The sequence below is a fragment of the Lissotriton helveticus genome, chromosome 10 (assembly GCF_964261635.1).
Source record: "Lissotriton helveticus chromosome 10, aLisHel1.1, whole genome shotgun sequence".
Lineage (NCBI taxonomy): Eukaryota > Metazoa > Chordata > Amphibia > Caudata > Salamandridae > Lissotriton > Lissotriton helveticus.
The window spans coordinates 438,551,207-438,575,543 of record NC_136071.1 but is presented as its reverse complement, the minus strand read 5'-3'; the positions used below and the strand labels follow the sequence as shown (position 1 = coordinate 438,575,543).

Below are 24,337 nucleotides of genomic sequence, written 5' to 3'. Positions count from 1 at the left end.
GAAACAAGCGCTTTCCAACAGACCCAGGGATAAGTCATTAGTACATGACCTAAGATTAGAATATAAATCTAATTTAAAACGTAGAAAGAGAAAGCTCCAACAGGAGGCATGGGATAACCTCGCACTAGCGGCTGATACATCTAACAATAAGTTGTTCTGGGATACAGTGAACTCTAAATTCCTTAAAAATGATTCCTTCCCAGAACATCTGTTCTATTAATAAGACTAGAGGAGTGGGTCGTGGAGCATGGTATTTTGGCCCAGGCACGATATGGGTTTAGAAAGGGGCTAGGAACGTTAAAACAGTGTATCAACCTAGAGCTCTTAGTCGGAAAATACACACGTGCTAAACAGGGACAGCTCTTTTTATGTTTTGTTGATCTTACCAGCGCTTTTGATTTAGTGGATCATGCTATTCTATAGCCAGTTTTACTTAATCTTGGAAGCCCCGAAACCCATTATCTATTTTTTACCCAGGCTGTACGAGAAACCATTGACTTAAAGTACGGTACGGCCAAATGGGCGAATGCACCCCTAATTGTAATGTAAAACGCGGTATCCGCCAAGGCTGCGTCCTAGCACCATTGCTTTTTACTCTATTTATTAACGAAGTGAACGCAGCACTTAAATTGATACAGGCGAATTCCCCACTAGTGGAGGGCAAGGAAGTCCCAGTCTAGCTTTACGCAGACAACGCTGTGCTTTTATCCAGAACGCAGGTAGGCCTCCAGAGGTTAATTGATGGGTTTGCGGGTTTTATTCGTAAGAGGAAGCTGATGATCAATAAGGCGAAAACATTCACAATGGTATTCGGTCCGAAACTCAAGAGTATGAAACCCTTTTTAGGTCTCGTGGCGATTACAGCGCGAAGCGATGTCTCGCCAGAGACCTATAGTCACCGGCTCTGCTTCCCAAAAGACAGGAGATGGGCACGCGCAGCCTCAGGAATCGGATCAGGTCACGCGCGTTCCCAATCTCCTGTCTCCATTGAAAGCTCCAACACACACAGCCACACCTCCCCCTGCTTTCGCACACGCATGCGCACACACAGAGACACACACACGAGCGCACATACACGCACGCACACATACAGAGAGACACACACTACCCCCCCCTCCCCCCGCCGCCGCGCACACACACACACGAGCGCACAGAGACACCCCCCCGCCGCCCCCTCCCCCCTCCAACTAAGCCTCACTCACACTCTTGGGGGTATTTTCATGCAAAGTGCAACTCCCAGCCACGATTTTACAAAGCAGTTCGTCTTTATTACAATTGCTAGCCAATAGGTGGCTATTATGGGGGGTGCGGTGCGGGCACTACTCTTCACTCGTACAGCAACGCATCTCCTGTATAGCGGACATTGGCGGGACATGGCGACGGGGGAGGAGGAGGCGGTGGGGTCCCTCCGAGCCAGGGAGCTGCGGTCGGCTCCTGGATCTCCGTGCTGCTGGAGCAAGTCGTGAACGAGGCGCTGGTGGTGAGCTTCCAGTGGGGGCGGCGGAGCTTCAGCGGGATCCTGCTGGAGAGCACGAAGAAGTAAGAGTCCGTCCGTGCGCCGCGCATGCAGGGGGAGCTCGGCCTGCGGGACTCTGATGAGCAGCTGGAAGCTGGCCAGGCCCTAATCCAATTAAGGGGGCTGCCGCCTGCCATGATTAACGAAGCGGCAGTGTGCGCAGGCACCACACCACCCCCTCACCAACTCCAACTGCGAACCCCCTGTGTACTCAGACCTGTGAACTCGCTCCCCTCTGCCCCAGCACCCATGGATCCGCGAACCTGCCGGGCCCGAGGAGATGCGAAGGTATGTGCGGCTGGCGCTGCTCTGCTTGCTCGGTGGACTCTGCTCACTTCTTTACGCCGCGTTCTGCCAACTCGCAGGCTCCGGGCACGGACTGTGGTCCTTCAAACGCCTTCATCTGGCCTGCATAAAGTCAGTCCATGGCAAGACGGGGATAATAGGGAAGGGGGTCTATTAGGGTGTGAATTTGATAATTCTGTGTGCTCTGAAACAGCAAGACTAGCCAATTGAGCAGCTCTCAACAAACGTTGATGCCATCTCAGACGGTATTATGACGGGTCACCTCCAGTCTCAACAGAGACTACCTTTTCATTGTATACATAGACTCTGGCCTATTTACATTCTCATTGTTTTTATATCATATACAGGTGAACTACCACACTGCACTATGTGGCTGTGCAAACATCAAGTAACCTAACATCTGTGTACTTCATTCCCCGTCCCTCCTCCCATTTGTTGTTTTTGTGTGCACATTATCCACACTTGCACTTTTCACCCGCAGTCATTATGCTCAACTTCTCGTCAAGATGGCATACACTCTGGTAACAGCATGGAACAGAAAGTGAGTGTGTAAGCTTAGCGGGCCAGTCGCACTCCAGAAAGCAGAGCTTTTAATTAAGCTAAAATGAAATACTCGAGGGCATGAAGTCATGTTTTGCAAGCCTGCCAACAGTGTCAGTCCAACTACTCCTTGACTTTCAGGCCTTCTTATGATTGCTGCTTGTGTAGTGTATTTTGTATTTCTTTTTTGTGCCAAAAACTCTATTTTTAGCACACATCCTAACTACATTTGCTCTTTCTGTTTAAATCCTAATGCAGAATCTGCCTTTTGCTATAACTTGAAGTGAAGTTGTAAATACAACATTTGGTATTCTTTTGGCAGTCAACAGATGTTCCTAGGATTTTTTAAATTCTTATTCTTCTTTCTAAGAAGTAGCACTGATTTTTCTGTATCGCCTTTTAGCACAGGTTTGCTATCCTTGAGACTATTTCCTTTATTTTAGCACCCCTTCTTTTAATCAGCATTTACAAAGCCAGTAGATATGGGATTGGCTACCATCCTTGTGGCTTTGCCAATGCTTATTTGTCTAGTTGGCAGACTCAACTGAGAGGCCAACAACTGAATGGGTGCGTGCGAAGAGTCAGGTAGCCTGTACTTCTGCCACTACACCAATTCAAAGCTTAATTTTTTTTGGGGATGCAACGCATTGTCATATACAATGCCAAAAACTCAAACTTTAATGCTGCGAGACCTATTGCATTGTAAATGCTTGTTTATTGATGGCAATAAAGTGCAAAACTTAGATAATTTTTGCTATCTAGTATTATCTTTCTCCTGTGATGGGAAATGAAAACACGAATTGTCTAATGTTCGGGCCAAAATGACCAAAAGTGTATATGGTGCTTTTAAATTTGCATCTAATTTGGGGGATCGTCGCATTAAAGACATGGTCAATATTTATTAAGCAAGATGTACCTCTGTTGCACTTTATGGGGCTGGGGTATGGGGACACCACCCAAGTTATGACTTGCAAACGGAAGAAAATTCCTTTTTAAAAAAGCTTTTATGCCTGCCGGCTTCAGCCTCCCCTGAACTTATTCACTGGGAAGTGGGACTTAATTATTTTACAGATTTAATTGCATTGAGACCCCTTCTGTTATAGAGATCCATATGGTTAAAGGAGGAGACTATTTTTACTAAGTCCATCATTAACGACTGCCTGCGATTGGATAACTGTCTTAAGATCCCCTGGCTCAAATATTTAGCTAATACCTTTGTGGAGTCTTATTCAATCAAACAATCCTGTAAAACCAAAATGAAGTATCAGGATTGTCCAAACAGGAGAAAAAGAGCACATTCCTTTGTCATAAGAACGAATTCAGGCTGAAAACAGTAGGGAAGCAAGCCACGTACCAGCTTTACCATCTACATATAGATACTGATGGCTTCCAAACATATCTATCACTTGTCACGAGACCCTCCCATCGTTATGTCCTAACAAGAATGAGGTTAGGCCTTGTGCACCATTTAGTAGCATTCCCTACAATGAAACACCGCCCTGTCTCCCCATGCCCATGTGATGGGCATACGAAGCAGAGTACCTTGCACTTTTTACTTTTATGTTATTTGTATCTGACTTTTAGAATTGCTTATCTTAAACCACTGTTTAAAAAACATGATGCTAAAACCGCTAATGCTGCTATGACCCTACTGTTTACGCTAAGAGAACCTGAGATTTGTTTTTATGCTGCAACATTTTTTTTTAAGCTTAATCAATGCTAGGAAGAGTATGATGTTCTAATGTAATTAACCAGTCCCCCCAAGACTGGGGATGGTTATACTAACTGAGCACTTTGCACTTTCTAAGCCTACGTGTTTTGGATCTTGCCACTAAAAACTGTTCTTGCCAAACAACTGTCTATGAAATGCTGCTATGAGTTTACTGTTTACACTAAGAGAACTGATGTGGTGCTATTTATTTTATGTTTACTTCACTGAGTATCGAAGGATGTTTTAATGAAATTAGATAATTTTATTGATGCAGATTTTTTAATCAATTGCTGCTGATGTATTTTGATAATGTATTGTGCCTTTATGGCTGCTTTGTTTTAACCGAATAAAGCTTATTGAATCGAAACGACATGAATGTTTTTTAATATGTCTTTCATGGTAAATGCTTGGTCTGTTGCTTTTTCTCCATGCCTTTATTGGCTATGCATTTGTGTATATATATATATATATATTTAGTATACTATGTATACATGTGAAAATGTGTAGGTCCGCCCGTTTGCCTTGGTGTCCCGGAAAAAATGGATGGAACTGCCGTCAGCATGCTGACGAGGTCCTCTTATGGCTCAGATGACGTCATATGGAGTCGTGAGCGGAGCCGTGCTATTATGACGTCGTCAACGTGGGAGAGCTAGGAAAGAATTTCCACGGAATGCTGGTGCAGGGGGTATTCAAAAGGTGAGGAATCCACAGGCAGAATTATCCATCAGAAGGAGGAAAAGAAAATGAGATATGCTAAAGTTGGCATCTGATTAGGATGGGAAATTTTGTGATGGCTCAAAATGCCATCAGAGAGGGGATTGATGGAGCAAGGACTCATAGAAAAGAGACTTGCTTGGAAGAAATCCTCTCATTTAACTCCCTAACATGTTATTAATTACGTATTGTGTAAAACGAATGCACACCACATAAAAACGAGGGTTAGAGAAGCTTGCATATGTGTATACTAACGTGAGTAACTCGGACGAATTTCGAAAATGGTTGCAAAGAAATTGTATGCGTCAACTGCATCTACGCAGTATGACGAGCTGTCGCTTGGAGGGAAATTCTTGCGCAGGAGCAGAAGGCACTAATATGGAGTCTTGAAGACTTGCGTGCATGTCACTTGCTTAGCTGAAACAAAATTGAGCTATTCTACTAATGCTAATGCGGGGAAAGTATTAATAAGTAAATGGGGTTAGAGTAGAGATGGATGATACACAGTGAAACCATTTATTTTTTAAAGTAACATCTGTCTTTCTGACTCTATCACTAGTGCGAATTTGGGCCTCTTCGGTATGTCCGAAGTGAGCCGAGACACGTGGGTATTGCGCATGACAGCTGAGAGGCAGCCCGGAAGCATGACGAGTAGGTTAAGAAGAGGACACGGTCACGGTCTACCTGAAGCCTGGGAACTGGCAGTGAAGAACCTGAATGAATAAGATTATATGTTTTCAAAAAAACATTTGTTGCAGATGTAATGTGAATGCGGGTGGGAAAATAAATATGAATACAAATAAAGGGAATGGGTTTGTTAACAAACAGCTAACAGAAAAAAAGTGATATGTAAGCACGGTATGATGATTTTCCCCCCTTGCCTGACCAATCAGAATTAGTATTTTTATGATATTGAAACTTTAGTGGGTGGTACATGAAGAACGAAAGGTATAATTGAGGTAGTCTTAGTTAGTTAGGAGAAGAAGGAGATGAAGATTTGCTGGATGCTGCAGAGCTTGGGATGCTGTCGGAGTAGCCAGGGATGCTGATGAAGAATCGAATGCAGAACCGTCTATTCTAATTTAATTAGGGTTAGACAGAAGATAGCGGAAGAATCTCGAGGAGGAAGAGAGTGTCAGAGAGGGGTGCGACGCAAGCGTCGGTGCTAGAGAGGTCATCTACCCTATCCTGTCCTGAAGCCTTTGTCGCCTGATCTATCCTGGGGGCCCCTTACCAGCCTTTTGGCCAGGGGGTTGGTCTTCACACCTTCCTAGGTAATTATAACTTTGTGAATTTACAGATGTTCTCTCTCTCTGTCCTCTCCTCTCTGAGCAGAAGTCATTGCAAAAGTACAAAGTATGTGTTTGATGATTGATTCATTGAATCTTCTTTCCTATGGATGACGGTGACTGTACTGTACTTTGGAGTGGTTCACATGCAATTAATTCAGATAAAGACTTAAAATGTTCCTGAGTCTGTGGTCATTTCATTTTTAATATAAGAGGAATCATTTATGTTGTTTCACCATCAACGAGTTCAACTAATGGTCCATCGACCAGAGGAAAGAACTTTGTGATCAGTGAATGGTTAGTTAGGAATAAGAGGTAACTAATCTTGAATTCAGAAATTATAAATTTAGACTCCAGCGTTTTTTTTCCCAACTGTGTGTGTGTGTGTTTATGGGCTCAGGTGAGTATATGGCATTAGAGTATCTGTTGTTGGTACGCCGCTGGATCTATGGCGCTGATTCTATGAGTTTCTGAACCCGGTTGGAGTTATTCATTGGCTTGAGTATAGAGCCAAGTCTTAAGAGATTTCCTAAAACTCAGCAGGTCAGTGCATGATCTAATTTCCAGAGGAAAGGAGTTCTACACCCTGGGAGCCAGAGTTGTAAACCTACATCCCCTTGTCACTTCAACTTAAAGGCAGGAGTTGCCAAAAGATGGAGGTGGGCCGAGCGTAGACTGCGTGGGGGAATGCACCTTTGAATAAGGCTGTCGATAAATTTAGGGCTCCGACGAAACATCTTACTTTAAAAGAAAAACCATAGGGGATGGGAAGCCAATGCAGCTTCCTTAAAAGTGGGGTGACATGTTGCCATCTTGGTTGCTGGTGAATCAGTCTGGCCGCTTGATTCTGCACCATCTGTAACCGTTTAGTTAAGAATAGTGGCAGACCAGGGTAGACTGAGTTAGCATAGTCTAGGTGTGACATAATCGTAGCAATCACGACCTGTATCAGTGATGCCTGTGTGAGTAGTCTGCTGATCTTTCTAATCTTCCATAATTGGAAGAAACAAGTAGAGACCACAGAGCCAACTTGGGTTTTTAATGACATGTTGTTATTTATCGGGACACCAAGGATTTTTGCAGAAGAGGAGGGTCCCAGTTCCGTTGGCCAGTAGTGTGGACCCCAAAGGTTGAGGCTGCCCCCTGTCAAGACTAGTTTGGTTTTGCCAGAGTTAAGCTTTAAATGGTTACAGTCCATCCAGTGGCTGATGTGCAACATAGTAGCTTGGAAGTCAGAGACTGATTGCGGTGAGTTGTCGATTGTAAACATTAATTGTAAGTCACCGGCATAGTTGAAGGTGTAAACTTTCCTTGCCTTAAGAGACCGAATCAGAGGGAGGAGGTAGAGATTAAACAAATGAGGGGACAATGAGGAGCCCTGCGGGACCCGGCAAGTTGTTTTTAACTTATGTTCCATAAACTGGGCAATGCGGACTGACTGGGAACGATCTTCGAGAAAGAATCTAATCCAACCCAAGGCTGAGCCCTGGATGTTGGCCTCCCTGACAGGGTCCACCAAAATACTAAGAACGCTCATGTCAAAGGCGGCTGAAGGATCTAACAACACCAGGCCTTGGGAGTACCTCTGTCAGCCTTCTCCCGCAGGGAGTCCAGTACCACTAGTATTACGGCCTCCGTTGAGTTGGTTGGGCGAAATCCAGCTTGGTGTGAGTGGAGGTAGTTGGATAGTTCAATAAAATTAGACAAACACTTCGCCACATGAGTCTCCAATACCTTAGCCAGGTACGGAAGCAAAGATATTGGGTGGTAATTTGACAGAATCTGGGGGTCTGCCCCTGGTTTCTTCAGGATGGGGACTACAGTTGCCTCCTTAAAGGCTTTAGGAACACGACCCTGGACCAAAGATTCATTCAAAAGAGCAAGGGCACGACCCGGGAGGCCAGAGAAGGCTTCTTTTAGGACGTGTGGCGGGCAACAGTCCGTGGGTGATCCAGATTTTACTTTAGACAGGAGGTCCTGGAAGGCCTCTGTAGTGATGGCCAGGAAGTGTTCAAGGGAACAGGGGTTTTCAACCCTAGAGGGAACTATCTCGTGAGAGGTGCGTATGGGAATACTCGCTTTGATAGTGGAATTCTTTTCAATAAAGAAGTTATTCAGAGAATCGCAAAGTACTTCAGTGGGAATGAGCTTACTTGGGACTCTATCTGAGTTAGATAGTTCATTTACTATTGTAAAGATTTCCTTAGATCTGTTGTTAGAAGTCATAATTCTAGAGGAAAAGTGAGCGGCTGTGGCTATTAAGATGGCCTTTTTATATTCGGTCAGTGCCGCCAAGTAGGTTTGTTTCCTGTCTGCTGAGTAATTCTGTCTCCACTGCCTTTCCTGTTGGCGGAGGGCAAGTTTTTTCAAATTTTAGTTCAGGGGAAAACCATCACTGTGCGTCAAGATGGTAAGCCGGTTTTATTTCTTTAAGTGGGGCATGTTTATTACTGGCTGCTAGTAACCAAGCTGAGATAGTTTCCTCGTAGCTATTAACATTGGGATCGGTGGCTGGGGCTGTGTTGGCCGGTGTATCATGGAATTATTTTTCATCAATGGCCGATATACCCTTAGTCATGGGAGTTTTATTTGCCGTAAGATGAGTAAAGGTGAATTTTATTAGGTAGTGGTCCGACCATATACATGGTAGGATTGAGAGTGCGGCCACCGCCAAGTTAGTGGTCCATATTTGGTCCAGTATGTGACCTTTAATGTGTGTAGCCGAGGATACCTGTCGAGTAAAATTTAAGTTGGTAAGTAAGTCTGTTAGCTCAGCGGAATGGGGCCAACCTCGTGTGTCGTTAGCCCAATAATTGAAGTCTCCTATTAACAGGATTTTAGCGTGAATAGTGACCAAATTGGCGACTTGTTCGCTCAGGGAATGTGGTACCAGGGGCATATGCTGCGGGGGCCTGCAAAGTAAAACACAGGTAAGAGGCGCAGAGTTATATTCCAGTTTAATTACAACATGATCTACTGCGGGGAGACAGAGTGGAGTAAGAGCTGTGAATTTGAGCTCCTGGCGGATGATATCCGCTACTCCGCCGCCAATTCTTCCTGACGGACGGTTAGTTTGGAGAATGTAGTAGTCATTTGATAATGCGGGCAGGATATCAGGGGTAGATTCATGTGAGGGCCAGATTTCCGTTACTAAGAGAATATCCGGTTTCTCTGATGCAAGAAGGAGAAAGATGGCAAGCTGGTGTTTGACTAAAGAGCGGGTATTTAAATAATGGATTAACAGAGCAGAGCACCTATGTTGGTTCTGTCTCTGTGGCTGGGTGGTAAGGCATGTAGGCTGTGGAACTTCAGGGAATGATCTTCGTGGCAGCCAGATCTCGTTTTGTATCAGCCTGGTGCGAACAATAGCATTGAGTGAATGCTTGATGGAATAGTGTTGTCTCAATTCCTGAGAGGAGTATACGAGAGATTGGCCATTATGACTGGCCCCTGGGCCCGGATGGGCGCAGCCAGGCTTGCCTTCGGCGCACCATAGGCGCGCCCGCTGTGCGCGTCCACTGCGCTCCGGCATTAATAGCCGGTAGCAGCCTAGTCTCCTCCCCTCGCATTCCGTGATTTGCTGCCCCAAGGGGTGTGACCAGGAAGCAGCTGGGAGCCTGAGACGCCGCTAACACTCGCGGGGTTGCGGTAACGTTGGTATTTAAAAATACATAAAATTCATGCAGTTGCAAATGTTTAAAATAGTATCAGTTTTAAAATAGAATTACTGGCCCACAGAGTAGCGGCACCGTCCTAGAGTGCCCGCTCCCACCTGCTTTAATGGCCGGTAGCAGCCTAGTCTCCTCCCCTCCCCTTTCGCGATTGGCTGCCTCAAGGGGTGTGACCAGGAAGCAGCTGGGAGCCTGAGACGTCGCTAACACTCGCGGAGTTGCGGTAACGTTGGTATTTAACAATACATCAAATTCATACAGTTTCAAATGTTTTAAATAATAGCAGTTTTAAAATAGAATTACTGGCCCACAGGGTAGCGGCACAGTCCTAGAGTGCCCGCTCCCGTGCTGAGACCGGCTTTAATGGCCGGTAGCAGTCTACTCTCCTCCCCTCACCTTCCGTGATTGGCTGTCCCAAGGGGTGTGACCAGGAAGCAGCTGGGAGCCTGAGACGCCGCTAACACTCATGGCGTTGCGGTAACGTTGGTATTTAAATATGGCACCCCTGGCCTGGCCTGTTCGAGGAGGTTCCTGCAGTCCAGGGAAAACTTCCCACAATAATTTCTGTACAGATTCCACACACAGCCTCATGGAGGCAATGTTTCAAATGCGTGCATGAACAAATACACATCAACAGTGTCATTTTAAAGCAGTCACGTGAATGGTTGGAGGAGAGTTAAAGAAAAGAAAATGTCTTACCTTGGGAAGAGGGGACGTTTTGAAGCGGGCTATGAAATGTCTGTATGCATCTGGACAGGTGTACTGCTCTTCAATCGAGCCCACACTACCAGGCACATCTGTCAAGCAATAAAGCGTCTTTCAGTTATAGAGCCATAACAGAAAAAGATAAACTCAACATCTTACCATTATCCATAGCTTAGAAGTCATAAGTAATTTGCCAGGGCATAATTGTGGGAAGTCTCCCCAATCAATCAATAACCATCAAAATACATATCCGCAGATGCCTGTGAAGCTTATCTACACAAGGTTGCATATGATGTACTGTAGGTAGCACACAATTAACCAATGCATTACTTGCATATAACCCAGAATGCATAGTGTGTTTTGCAGCATTCGTCTCATACCTGAGGTCTGCAGGTTTGGAAGTGTTCATGTCATCCTTAATGAGGTCTGCAAAATATCTTGTCTTCAGTGAGGCTAGACATGGATTGAGGTTCCTTTCCCCATAAAGCCTTGGAATACCTTGTTACGGGCATGTGGATTTGGAAGCTATTAGAACTAGGCTTCCAAATGCAAACACCTTTCTGTCCAACAGTCTAAAAGCATTGTCTCCCTATCCCAAGGAGCTATGAGGAAGGTATTCTGCTGTAGTTTTGTTAATGAGGCTTGGAGCATTTTCTGTGGTAGGATGAGCGGTCTGAAAAGATGGTAGGTGCTGACTCAATGCTTCCTAAGTGCTTGACAAGTAATATCTGGGATGCATTGTCGCTTCACTCAAGCAGTTTGATTAGCAACAAAATGGCAATCCAGATTTAGAAGACTTTTTCTAGTCAGGTGTACTTAAACAGATATAATTTTAACTTTACTTGGTTAGAATGCAGATATAGCTGTAGGAGCTTCAGCTTTTTTTTTTTTTTACAGTAGCTGCAAAAGTTTCTTGCTTGGATGAAATATGATTTTCAGGAACAAAGAAATCCTTTTCAGAGGATATGTCAAGGCACTTGCATTTTGTAAGCTCAAATGTAAGCTTGCATTGGAATGCTCAGAAGGAGATTTTCCACCTTATTTTATGTTCAACCTCTGTTGGTTCAAGTTCAAGAAACTTCAGGGAATCTGAGCCAAACAAATACCAGAAATTTTAATGTGGCTATCTTTTGTGAAGTTATAAAATGTGTAAAGTGCATAGCTGCCCCAGCAATGGGGCTTCCCAGTACTAGTCCATTGTCAGAAATAGACTGCAACAACAGCTTAAAAGAAAGGGGGAAGAAAGGGACCACAACTGGAGAAAATGGTCTCATTGTTTTTTTTAAATTGGCTATTTCTTTTTCAGTCAAGTAATCAGCTGAAGTCAGTGATAGGCTTCTTCGATGGTTCTGAACAACAATGGCAGTGTCGCAATATGGATCTTTTAATTCTCATTCGGGTCAGCACAAACAGATGTTACTGTGTAATAAGGAGGTAAGCACCGCCAGCATCACTCCAAGGTCAACAAGAATCAAGGGAGATGAGTGGACCATATCCATCTTCCACATTCACATAAGAGGATTGCTTAACAGCTGAAATTGCCAACAGAGCTTTTCTGAAAGCCTGGAGTTGTTCAGCTCAAACTCCTGTGCTTTGAAAGGTACCCAAGATTTAAGCTCTTGTTATTATAAAATTGATGAGGAATTGGATGGGGAGTTGCACTACTTTGAGGATGTAGTCCTTTTTCCCCTGAGCTCAAGATGAGAGGAAGAAGGGGACCTATTGTAAGTCTGCTTTGGGATTTTTATTTCTCAGTGAATTGGCTCAACAAGAGGGACCCAGCCTTTGATTTTGACCAAAAATCTTTTGCAGGTGACATGAATAATTTTGTCTCTCCCTTCTTGAGGACCTTGGGCTCCACCTGCGCACATGGGTCGCAGCACCTACCCCATGATGTTAAAAGAGGTTTCAAAGGGACATCTGCTAAATACATTTTTATCAGGGCTTGCTTGAAGAGAGAAGATCTGAGGGGGATTAAAGATGGGAGACAGAGGTAGATTCCTTACCTTGGAATAATCCCTAGATGTCAGAATGGATCCGGAACTTTTTTTGTGAGTAGTACCCCTGCGAGGTGGTGTCGTTCGGCTCCCTGGTGTTTTTTGCTCTCGAAGATATGTGCATGGTTCTTATATAGGGACAACCCCAGCACACTGACATCAGTTTTTCACTACTTTTCACGCAAGAAGAGCAGAGCCACAAAGAACACTTTCCACTGGTGCTTGAAACTTGGGCCTTTAAAAGGGGACAGTCCCTTACTCTAAAATCTGTTTACCGAGTGGGGAAGATGGGTAAATTGGTAAGGAATCTTCAGCTAGATAGAGGCATTGCTGAAGGTAAGTAACTTGCTCATCTGATAGAGACTTCTAGCCACAGATTCCTTACCTAAGAATAGATATCCAACCAAGACCTCCCAGAAGTGAGCTAGAAATACGGATTTATACTAGAATATCTTCTAGGGCTCAATGGGCAAAATGGCTGTCTTGCAGGAAATGACTGTCCAAGCAGTAGTGCTTTGTGAACGTGTTCAGGGAGGCCCATGTTGCTGCCTGACAGATATCCAGGATAGTTACTCCACGAGCTAATACAGTGGTCACAGCTTTGGGTCTGGTAGAGAGAACATGTAATCTTTCTGGAGGTTGGTTTTTGGCCAATGCATAGCAGATTTAATGCAGAGAACTATCCATCGTACTATGGTCGGCTTCTGCTTCGCCTTCCCTTTTTTTTGCTCTGACATAACCCACAATGAGTTGATCATCCACCTGAATCTTTTTTGTGTGGTAAAGGCAGAACGGCAATGCTCTTTTTCTATCAAGACAATGGAGTCTCTCCTCTCCTTTAGCATGGTGAGGAGGAGTGTAAAAGGTAGGCAGGTTGACAGACTGGTCTACATGAAAGGGAGTTTCCACCTTCGGGAAGAAGGATGCTCTAGTCTTAAGGACCAGTTTGTCTGAATAGATAGTAAGGTGTGGCGGCTGCGATGACAAGGCCTGCAGCTCACTGACCATTCGGACAGATGTTATCACCACTAGGAAAGCCTTTTTGATGGTAAGGAGCCGGATAAGACAGCTGTGTAATAGCTCGAAAGAAGCACACATTGGAAATGTGAGGACTAAATTAAGGTCCCACTGCGTCATTATGAAGGGTGCAGGTAGGAACATGTGTTGGAGACCTTCCAAAAACCTATGTACAATAGGGAACTTGAAGAAGAATGACTGATCTGGAACTGCAGAAATGCCAAGATGGCAGAAAGATAGACTTTCAAAGTGCCCAAAGCAGAGCCCTGCTGGGCTAAGGAAAGTAAACAAGAGCCTAGGCAAGGCATGTAGAAAGAGGATCAACTTGTCAGTCTGTACACCATGCCACAAACGTGCTCCAACAGCAGTCATATATTGTCTTGCAGGAGGGATGCTTGGCTGCCAAGATAACACTGCAGACTTCAGGCAGAAGGTCAAAAGCTTCCACTTCTGCCCCTAGATGCCAAGAAGGTGGCGGTACAAGGCCTCATCCAGTCCCGTCTGGACTCAAATAATGCTCTTTACCTAGGGGCACCCGAGATGACCTTTCGGAAGCTTCAGGTGGTACAAAATTGTGCGGCACGTACCATACTCCAGATTCCACGATCCCAGTCGGCCAGACATGGCCTGAAAAGCCTACACTGGCTGCCAGTGAGGCAGAGAGTGGCTTTCAAGGCATTGTGCATTACGCATCGGGCCTTTTGGAAGACCGGTTCAGCAATCAACAACAGTCTGGTCACCCCCTATCACCCTAACAGGAACCTCCGGTCCACGGGTGCCTTTCTGGCAGTTGTCCCTAGAGTGAAGAGAGCTAGGTCGGGAGGTAGGCTGTTCTCGCTGAACGCCGCCAAGCTTTGGAATGCCCTCCCCCTCACTCTTCGGTCTACACCCGACCTGCTCTCATTCCGTAAGAAGCTGAAAACAATCTTATTTGCTAAATCCCCCTAGTTCCTGCATCCTCGGCCCCGTCACATCTCTGTTTAATCTCAGCGCTTGGACGCCTCTGGGCAGCAATCGCGCTCAACAAATCGATAAATAAAAAATAAAAATAAAAAAGCTGTCAACTGGCGCTGCTCAATCTCCATGATTGAAGGATTCCTCCAGAGACCAGAGTCCTCGGATCTCCACCTCTTCCAGATGGCTGCCCCATCCCAGAAGTGTTGCATCTGTCACTACAGTCAGCTTTGGTTGGGGAAGGAAGAGCAGTCTACCACTGACCCAATAGTAGTTTGTTAGCAACGACTGCAGATTTTTTGCAGATACTTCTGATATCTGGACCATGCCGGAGAGAATCCTCTGATGCTGTGCCATATGGAATTTCAGGTCCCACTGCAGAACCCTTAAATGCCAGAGGGCATGAGAAGGATGCAGGAGATCATGAGGCCCAACATCCTCTCAGTCATTCTCACCAACATCCAGGATAGAGGCTGAAACATCTGTATCATAGCTAAAATATCCTGGAATCGTCGCTCGGGAGAAAAGGCCTGAAACTGTACTGTGTCCAGAACAGCTCAGATGAAAGAGAGTGTCTGAGAAGCACATTGACAGTAAACCCCAGCGAGTGCAGGAGGTTCGCTGTAGTCTGGAGGTGGGAGACGATTGCCAGCCTTCAACAGCCAATCGTCGAGGTAGGGAAAGATTGGAATCCCTGACCTTCACAGATGAGCTGCAACCACCGCCATCAGTTTCGTAAAACACCCAAGGGGCACTGTTAAGGCCGAAGAAGAGCACGGCAAACTGAAAGTGCTCTTGGCAGACTGTGAACCACAGATAACGCATGTGGGCCGGCAGGACAGGGATGTGAAAATGTGCGTCCTGTAAGTCCAGTGATACCATCCAGTCTCGTGGGTCTAGGGCAGTCGTGACTTTTGTAACCATGATCATTTTAAATTTCTCGTTTTTTCAGGAAGAGATTGAGAAGGTGCAGATATAAAACAGGAGAAAGGCCTCCACAATTCTTGGGCACCAGAAAGTAGCTGGAATAGCAACCACGACCTACTTCTGATGCCTGCACATTCTCTATAGCCCCCTTGGCCAAGAAAGCTAACACCTACTTACTAAGCAAGGAGATGTGGTCCTCCGTCAGCTTGTCCCAAACAGGTGGCATGGGTAGGGGGTGGTAACAAAGGGGAGGGAGTAGCTCCTTTGGACTAACTGCAAACCCAACAGTCGGAGGATATGGTTCTCCAGTAGTGCAGGTGATGGCATATTATGCCCCCCACAGGATGCCCACAACGGGCAGAGGGCATACTAAAGGGGTTTGGAGGCTGCGGTTGCTATGAGTGGGTGGACTGGCTCAACTACAGGCTGCTTGTCCCACGTGGTCAGTGGGAACCACGTCCTTGGCCATGAACCCATTGTGTGGTTTGCTGGCTGGGGTGGCTGGGGGTCTACAGACAAGGTAGGAAATCCCTTCTATGGCCAACAAAAGGGGCGGAAGAAGGACTTGAGTTGACGGGGGCCATGGGAAGGCACAACGACCTGGTGTAGCTCTGCTATCCTTAAAGTGCTCGAGCACAGAGTCCACCTTCTCTCCAAACAACCGGGACCCATGAAAGGGCATGTCCATAGGCGAGGCCTGGACATTCCCCTAAAATCCAGTGGTTCTCAGCCAGGTGTGGCGCAGAAGGGCCACCAACATTGAAATTGCTCTGCCCAGCTAATCGGTCATATCCAGTCCACATCTGATAACGTGCTTGGCTGCATCTCTCCCATCTGCAATTGCTTGAGAGAGTATGGCTCAGGCCTCCTCCATGTCTACTGGCAGCACTTGTTCAACTGACTAAAAGGCATAAACACCGTCAGGAGTCAGATGACACAACTAAACTAAGCACTCAAATACAGAATTAGCGGAGGATGCGAAAACCCAAGATTCTCACAGGAGCACCTAAGCTGGGCAGTTTATCACTGAACGTTCAAACACCAAACGGCAGTACACTATATAAAGATTCTGGGAATATAAAGGTACACAAGGTAGGCTTTCACTAGCACCACTTCCTCTTTTATCTGTCTCTTTAGGACATGTATGTTCCAGTTCAAATGGTTTTGGCAGAGTCCAAAGCATGGATTGCGTCCTGTGGGGTCCTGGGGAGTAGGCTGACTGGCCGAAGATTTAGGCAAAACTTTCATTGTGTGCCCATTACTTACTAGTGAGTCTGGGTGGGCTGATGCTCAAAGGACACTATGTGACTGATAGCTTTCTGAGCCACACTGGGAAGTTGCCCAGGCAAACAAGCCGCCAGGCTAAATATTTGTATACAGCACTCAATGTGCTCAGTTCAGATGAGTAGTACCAAGTGCCACTGGGTGAGTAATCAGAAAGTGCAGTTCCTGAACTGCTGGCTGGCACCAGGAAGACTAAGGGACTTGTGCTCAGGCCGGGATGAGCACTCACAACTCATGCAAGGCCAGTGATGGTAGGACCTGGTGCCTGTATTGCTGGCTATGTCCTGGTGGGCTAAAGAAAAATGAAAGGGTATAAGATTCATATCCTCCTTGTGTACCTGAGGCCCAGAGTCCCACAGGACAGGAATTGGCAGGACCAACTGCATGATTTGCAGTATGGGCTGTGCCTCACTTCCATCATGATAAGCAGGCTTGTTGGTTAATATTGAAAAAGCTGTCCCTTTGAGATTTTGTGAGTAAGATGAAACATGCACTACAGCCATCAAGTAACCCCGGGGTCCATAAGTGGAGATACTGAGGAATGTAGGAAGATGTGTTGACTGCTTGCACTGAGGGCTTTCATAATAAAGGATCACCAGGTACCAGACTACTGTTGACCCTGTCTCTTAGACAGTTTTACAATCTCAGGCTACATGAAACTGCTGAAGTGCTGGAATACAAAGGGAGTGTCTACTCTCACACAATGTAACTGACTGCCTGCACAATTGTAGAGGGAGGCATGATTGAGTGTTGCCAAGTTGAGCATTTCTTTCAGGGTCTATTTCTGGCTGGTGGCATCCACAGTTCAGTGCTTGCATCACTGATGGGAGAGACTTAACATATGGAGTGATCTCTGTATGGTCAAAATTAGACACTGACAATTTTTTGCCCAAACGTTTAGGACTGTGAATTGTAACATCATCAGTGCAGGAGGTCAGGTCCAATTGATCGTGGAGTCCTACTATTCTTGCATTTAATGTATGGTGTAAACAGATGGAACTGCAGGGACATTTCTACTTTGCTTCAGCTTCTTCCTCATAGTCTAATGTTTTTCTAATGAGGGAATCTGCCAACCAGGAAGTACCTCTGCCTTTGTAGGTAAAAATTAAATTACATTTAAAAAACTGAGAATTGATTGGCAAGTAAAGTTGGAAATCATGGAATGTCATTCCTTCATGTTTGTTTTATGCCCATCCTTCTTAGGTTGGTGGTCCATTTTCCAAAGCCAGGCCTCTGGGCCTCACTCTTCCTGGGGAGGAGGCCAGCTAAGCAGGGGACATCTCAATCTAAGACACAGAGCATTTTCCACAGGCAACTGGCATGTGAGGCTCATGGGTGTTACTTTTTCACATGGTTCATTCAACCTTCCCGGGAGTTCACACCCACAAGAAGAGGATGGCAATCAATGTTAATATTCTAACTTTCTTGGAATCAACCTATTAGGGTGCATTGTCCCTTGTAGTAGTCTTGCTTCTTATCTGAAGGAATCAGCCCTATCTACCCTTGAGGGTTCACAGAGTGATAAGACGCCTTTGGGGACAATTGACCTTCGCATTAATTGCCTCAAATCTGTGAATGAATAATTAAGTGTGTGGTGGCTTTATCTGTTCTGAGGACGGCTTCTTTATCTAGTTAAGAAATCTGTATAAAAGAATTGAGGCAAACTTGAGGAACAAGTTACCTACCTTCGGTAATTCCTTTTCTGATAGAGACTACCACAGATTCCACACATTGTGAATTTCCCCAGGAGCCAGGCAGGATCCTAAAACGTTCGCAGATATGATCTCACACATAGACAGGGGACATAATGCAGTCACGCAGAGGGCCTACCCATCTCAGACATTATGTTGGGACCACTCTATCTATTCCACCTCGACACACTGATGTCAGTTTCTTTCTGAGCCTGTTTCCCCTGGTTTGGCTATCCAGGCAGTAATGCTTCCTAAACATGTGGAGGGACATCCATGTTGCAGCCTGGCAGTTGTCCAGAACTGGCAAACCAGTGCAGTGATAGCAGCTTCACTCTGGTGGAGTGATCACACAAGCCCTCTGAAGGACGTTTCTTGGACATCCCATAGCAAACCTTGATGCATAAGAAATGCGTTACTTACCTGTAACTGCAGTTATCCAGTATTGGTATCTTTCATAGATTCACATGCCTGAATCATTCCCCGTCGTCGGGATGGGAGTCCCCGGTACATAAATAAAGTGCGTATACAAGAAAGGATGGTGGGATGAAAAGTAGGCTCAAGTACTGCTTGTCCCACTGCAGCATCCTTCACGAGTTCTGTATCCAAGCAGTAATGCTTGGTGAATGTACGCGGCGTCTTCCACGTTGCCGCTCTACAAATGTCTATGATAGGCACACCTGCGAAGATCGCCATGGATGTAGACATCCCTTTAGTGGAATGAGCCCGTACTTAAGATTGCAGGGGCTACACCGCCTGTTCGTGACAAAATGAAATAACTGCAGAGATCCAGCGAGAAATACTTAGTTTAGTGAGTGAGAGGCCTTTTCTAGGTCTACTGTAGGCCACAAAGAGTTGGTTGGATTTGCGGAAGGTCTTTGTCTTCTCAATATAAAACTTTAGGCAGCGTTTAAGATCCAGAGAATGTGGAGTTCTTTCTGCGATAGTGTGAGGATTTGGAAAGAAAGGACGTAAGACCTCAGGCTCGTTGAGATGGAAGTCCAACTGGACTTTTGGTACACATTTTGTGTTTGTTCGTAATAGCACTCTGTCTTGTTTGAGTTGCAAGAAAGGTTCTTGAATTGAGAAAGCCTGGAGCTCACTTACTGGTGTTGTTGAAGTAAGGGTGAGAAGGAGTGCCGTTTTCCAATAGAGATACTTGAGATCAGCTCTGTGTATCGGCTCAAAGGGATGTTTCATGAGCTGATTAAGCACTGTGTTGAGCTGCCAAGTAGGAGGTAAAGTCTTCACCGGAAGAAAAGTCCCGAAGAGGCCTCTAAGAAACTGTTTGATCAATCTGTCAGACCAGAGAGAATGGCCAGCAGAAGACCGTCTGAAACGGGATATTGCCGCCAAGTGAACCCTGATAGAAGCATGAGCCAGACCTGAGTTCGCCAAATGGAGAAGGTAAGGCATTATTTGAACTGCAGAAGAAGAAAAAGGGTTGTATTTTCTGAGTTTTACACCAAATGCATAACCTCTTCCACTTTAAAGAATATGTCTTGTTAGTACTGTCAGCTCGCGCCCGAGTTCGAATGGCCCTACAATCTGGCGGAATATTTAAATTCTGAAACTCTTTGAACTCAGGAGATAAGCGGATAACCTGAGAGATGCCGGATCCGGATGCTGGACTTGCTGGTGGTTCATCGTGAGGAGAGAAGAAAATTGCTTCAACCGTATTGGCAGTTCCAGAGATGGAAGGTGAAGCTCTGTGAACCAATGATGGCGCGGCCAAGCTGGGGCTATTAGAATGAGAGTGTAAAGCTCCGCTTTCAATTTCCTGAGGACTCTGGGAATCATTGGAAACGGTGGAAAGGCGTATGCAAAGACGTTGCACCATGCGATCGAAAATGCATTCCCTAGAGATCCCTTCTGGGGATGCCAGCTTGCGAAGTGTTGGCATTTGGCGTTGTGTCTTGTAGCGAATAGGTCTATGAGAGGAGTACCCCGTTGTGAAAATATTTGGTTGAGGATCCCCTGGTCCAATTCCCACTTGTGACACGTTGTGTGTTGCCTGCTTAGTGAATCAGCCAGAACGTTGTCCGTTCCTGGGACATACTCTGCCCGAAGGGAGATATTGTGCAGGATCAACCAGTTCCAGATTTTTTGCGATTTGCGAGAGAGTGTTGGTGAGAGAGTCCCTCCCTGCTTGTTGAGATAGTGCATTGTTGTGGTATTGTCCGTACGCACAAGCACTAGAGAATTCCTGATTATTGGAAGAAAAGCCTGAAGGGCAAGAAAGACCGCTCGCAGTTCGAGGAGATTTATATGAAGCTCTTTCTCGAAAGGGGACCATTTCCCACTTATCGGCACTTCTTGGAGGAAAACTCCCCAACCTCCCAGTGAGGCGTCTGTTGTGATGATATGCGGCGAAGCTGGAAGCAAGAAAGGCAAGCCTTGAGAAAGGTTCTGAGGACAAGTCCACCATTGCAGAGCCTTGAACATCTGAGCAGTCATTCGAATGATGTCGTCGAATGAACCTGTGCATTGTACCCATTGCGCTGAGAGCGTATCTTGGAGAGGGTGCATGCGGAGACGGCAATGTGGAACCAGTAAGATACATGATGACATCATCCCAAGTAGGGACTTGAAGAGGCGAACTGTCAGGGACCTCTTGGTAGTTATGAGAATAGCTTGTCCTTTCTTTCCTGAGATGGAAAAGCTTTCTTTTGCTTTGTGTCGAGGGTAGTGCCTAGGAAACTTATACGCTGAGAAGGTAGGTGGACTGATTTGTCCCGATTGAGTGTGAGTCCCAGACGATCGAAAAGCTGTAGACAAGCGTTGGAAGACCTGGAAGAGTCTTCTAAGGATGGCGCCTTGATTAGCCAGTCATCCAGATATGGAAAAACTTGATGGTGTTGTTGCCTTAGATATGCAGCCACTGGAGAAATGCATTTCGTAAAGATGCATGGTGCAGATTTGAGCCCGAAAGGTAGGACGCGGAATGGAAAGTGTCTACCCGCTACTACAAACCTTAAGAATTTTTTGTGATTCCGGTGAATAGGGATATGAAAATAAGCATCCTGAAGATCCAAAGACACCATGTAATCTCCCGCATCTAGAAGTTGTAGAACCTCCTGGATTGTCACCATACGAAACGACTGCTTTTTCAAGAATTTGTTGAGGGATCTCAGGTCTAAGATTGGTCTCCATTTTTTCTCCTTTTTCTGAATTAGGAAAAAACAGGAGTAAAATCCTTTCCCCAGTTGAGAAAGAGGAACTCTTTCTATCGCTCCCTTCTGGAGCATAAGAGAAATCTCCCGGAGAAGTATACGTAGATCTTTGTGAGGCATAGGTCAGGGAGGGGTTGGGGGAGGGATGTGAACAAATTCCAATGAATGACCGAATTGAACTAATTGTAGATCCCAACGGTCCGTTGTAATTTGCTTCAAATTTGTTCGAAACTGGGAAACTCTTCCTCCAATTTTTGAGGGCAAAGATGAACTGGAGACTGGCTGAAGTGAAGGGTCATTGTCGTCGAGCAGTAACTTTTTGTTGACCTTTTTCACGAACGGATGATTTTTTATAAGATGATTGCTGCTTATGTTGTTGATACTGTGGACGATGTTGTTGACCAGAAGAGTAGGACGACTAATATTGGTAATCGCCTCTAGAAGAAGACTGCCCTCTTCCTCTTGATCCACGAAAGGAAGGGTTTTTAAATTGGAGGGTTCCCAACGCTCAGGCTGTGTCTGTATCTTTCTTTATAGTTTGGAGATCCTCATCAATTTTTTGCCCAAAAAGAAACTGGCCATCATAGGGCATATCCAAGATACTCGTTTGAATTTCAGGTCGAAAAGAAGTTGCCTTCAACCAACCTTGTCGTCTTAACACTGCTGCGCCAGACAGCTGACGAAAACCAGTCGATGCGATATCCATCGCGCAATCTATTATTTCTGATGCCGAGCGTTACCCTTCAAGCAATATCTTCTTTGCCTCCTTTTTTGAGTCTTCAGGTAAGGCTGCTAGGTATGGAGCTATGTCTGCCCATAACTGCTTATTGTATCGTCCCAATGGTGCTATAGCATTGGATGCTCTTACTGTCAACGCAGACATTGAAGAAAAACACTTTCTGATGTTATCCAATCTTCGGCCTTCCTTATCCGGCGGAGCGGTTAACAGGGCAGAAGAATTTTTGGACTTCCTTTGGGCCGCCTGCGTTATAACCGAATCCGGCTTGGGATGTCCTATTAAGCAAGCTGGAGCCGTATCGGGCACCTTGTATTTTTTATCCAGGCGAGGCAACACCGGAGGCACAGAGGAAGGATTTTGCATAATCTTCACAACCTGACCCCATAAGTATTCTATTATGGCTATAGATCTTACTGACTTTTTGAAAGGCTCCTTAAAATCATATAAGAATCAATCCGGTTGGTGGGAAGTCATGGGTATTTGAAAACGTAGAGCTGCTCTCTCAACATTGTTATGGAACCCCCGATGTCTTCAGGTGGTGAGTCAGCCTGTGCAGGTACTGGAGAAGCAGGACATGGAATGACGCAGTCGTCCCATTCATCATGGTTAGACTGGGTGTCTTGAAGTTCTCCCTCTTCATGCTGATCTTCCTCCTCATCATCATCATCATCAGTAGATGGAGGATGCGGCAAAATGACAGGCTCTGGCTGTAAATTTAAAGGTGGAGGCCGTGGTCTTGGTGGTGGAGACACTGCCGGGGGTTGAGGTTTAGGAGATGTTGGAAACCTCTGTTTGTAATCTGTAATGAGGTATTGCAAATCCAAAACCAAGGAGGCTGGAAGACAAACCATTGGTGGAGGAGGCGGATGATATTCTTCCTCCTGATCCTGGTCTTCCTCATCTGAACTTTCTTGATATTTTACAATTAGTTCAGAGGGGATTGTCGCGGTTTGAAACATGCTACCCTCATCCGAATCCTCCTCTTCCAGAAGACATGCTGGAGGCAGTGGTTGGACCCTACTTGGAGATGTTAGGGCCGGCGTCAACGTCTTCTTCGTAATTCTTAAATGCACATAAGCGCTTTTCAGATTTGGATCCGTCGTTGTCGACGAGCCCGTTGACGGTGAAACGTCGACAGGTGTCGTAGTCGATGGAAATATTGTCGACAAAGCCGTCGTCGACACTGTCGTCATCACAGATGGAGATCTCGTCGACGGTATGGTTTTCGACGACGAGCTCGTCGACGACCCAATCATCGGCGATCGCAGCGCCGACGGCTGCTTCGACTTCGACGATGTCTTTTGATCTTTATCGTCGACGACACGGTTTTACCTGCCGTCGACGATGGAGTCGTTGTCGTCGACGAGGTTAATGACGACGTCGGCATTGACGTGGAGACAGTTGTCGTCGACGAAGTGACACCCAAAACTTTAGACACAGATCTCTTCGTCGCTGAAGTCGTCGTCAACGATGTGGTCGTCGACGCAGTGGAAGAAGGCTTTTTGAAGGTGGTAACTTCATGAGAGGACACCTTCGATGGTAGAGCCTTAGAATGGACCTCTGAAGACTTCTTAAGTGTCTTCTTTTGGGGAGGCTGTGACGAAGGGCCCGGAGATGCCACCCTTGTTTTTTTTTTAGATACTTTAGAGGATACTGAAGAGCCCTCACTCTCCTCAGAAGACTCCAGTTGGTCTCTGTCCTTCAGCCTTTTTAGCCATATTAAAAGGCGTCCCTCCCGGTCTCTGAGGGTTTTTGCGGAGAAGGTACGACATATCTTGCAATCTTTAGAAGAATGGTCCGGATAGAGGCAGTAGAGACAATCTTGATGTTGGTCATATACATGTAGTTGCTTTTTCCCACAGGGACCACAGGACCTAAAAAATCCCTTCTTAGGTGTCTCAGCCATGAGGATACCAAGGAACTTCAGTCAAGAGATGAAATATAAAGCCAGAAAAAAACACTGGAAAACCAGATGAGAAGTAAACTGAGCAGAGCTCAGAGGAGACTCCCTTAGCACGACGTGCGGTAGAAAATCTGAGGAACAGGAGCTCCTTCCAGGAGGGTTCTAGAGGGAGGTGATAGCTAATTGGCTCTTCTCTAGAGTTT

General features: G+C 45.7%; 1 protein-coding gene across 2 annotated transcripts in view; it reads right to left on the bottom strand.

Moving 5' to 3' along the window:
- Window positions 1-24,337, bottom strand: part of LOC144784260 (mitochondrial Rho GTPase 2-like) — a 1,917,079-nt gene that overhangs the window by 1,229,729 nt on the left and 663,013 nt on the right. For both annotated transcript variants that reach the window (XM_078662926.1, XM_078662927.1), the window contains exon 29: window positions 10,447-10,544. In XM_078662926.1, coding sequence (XP_078519052.1) covers window positions 10,447-10,544 — 98 coding nt within the window. The remainder of the gene's footprint in view (window positions 1-10,446; window positions 10,545-24,337) is intronic.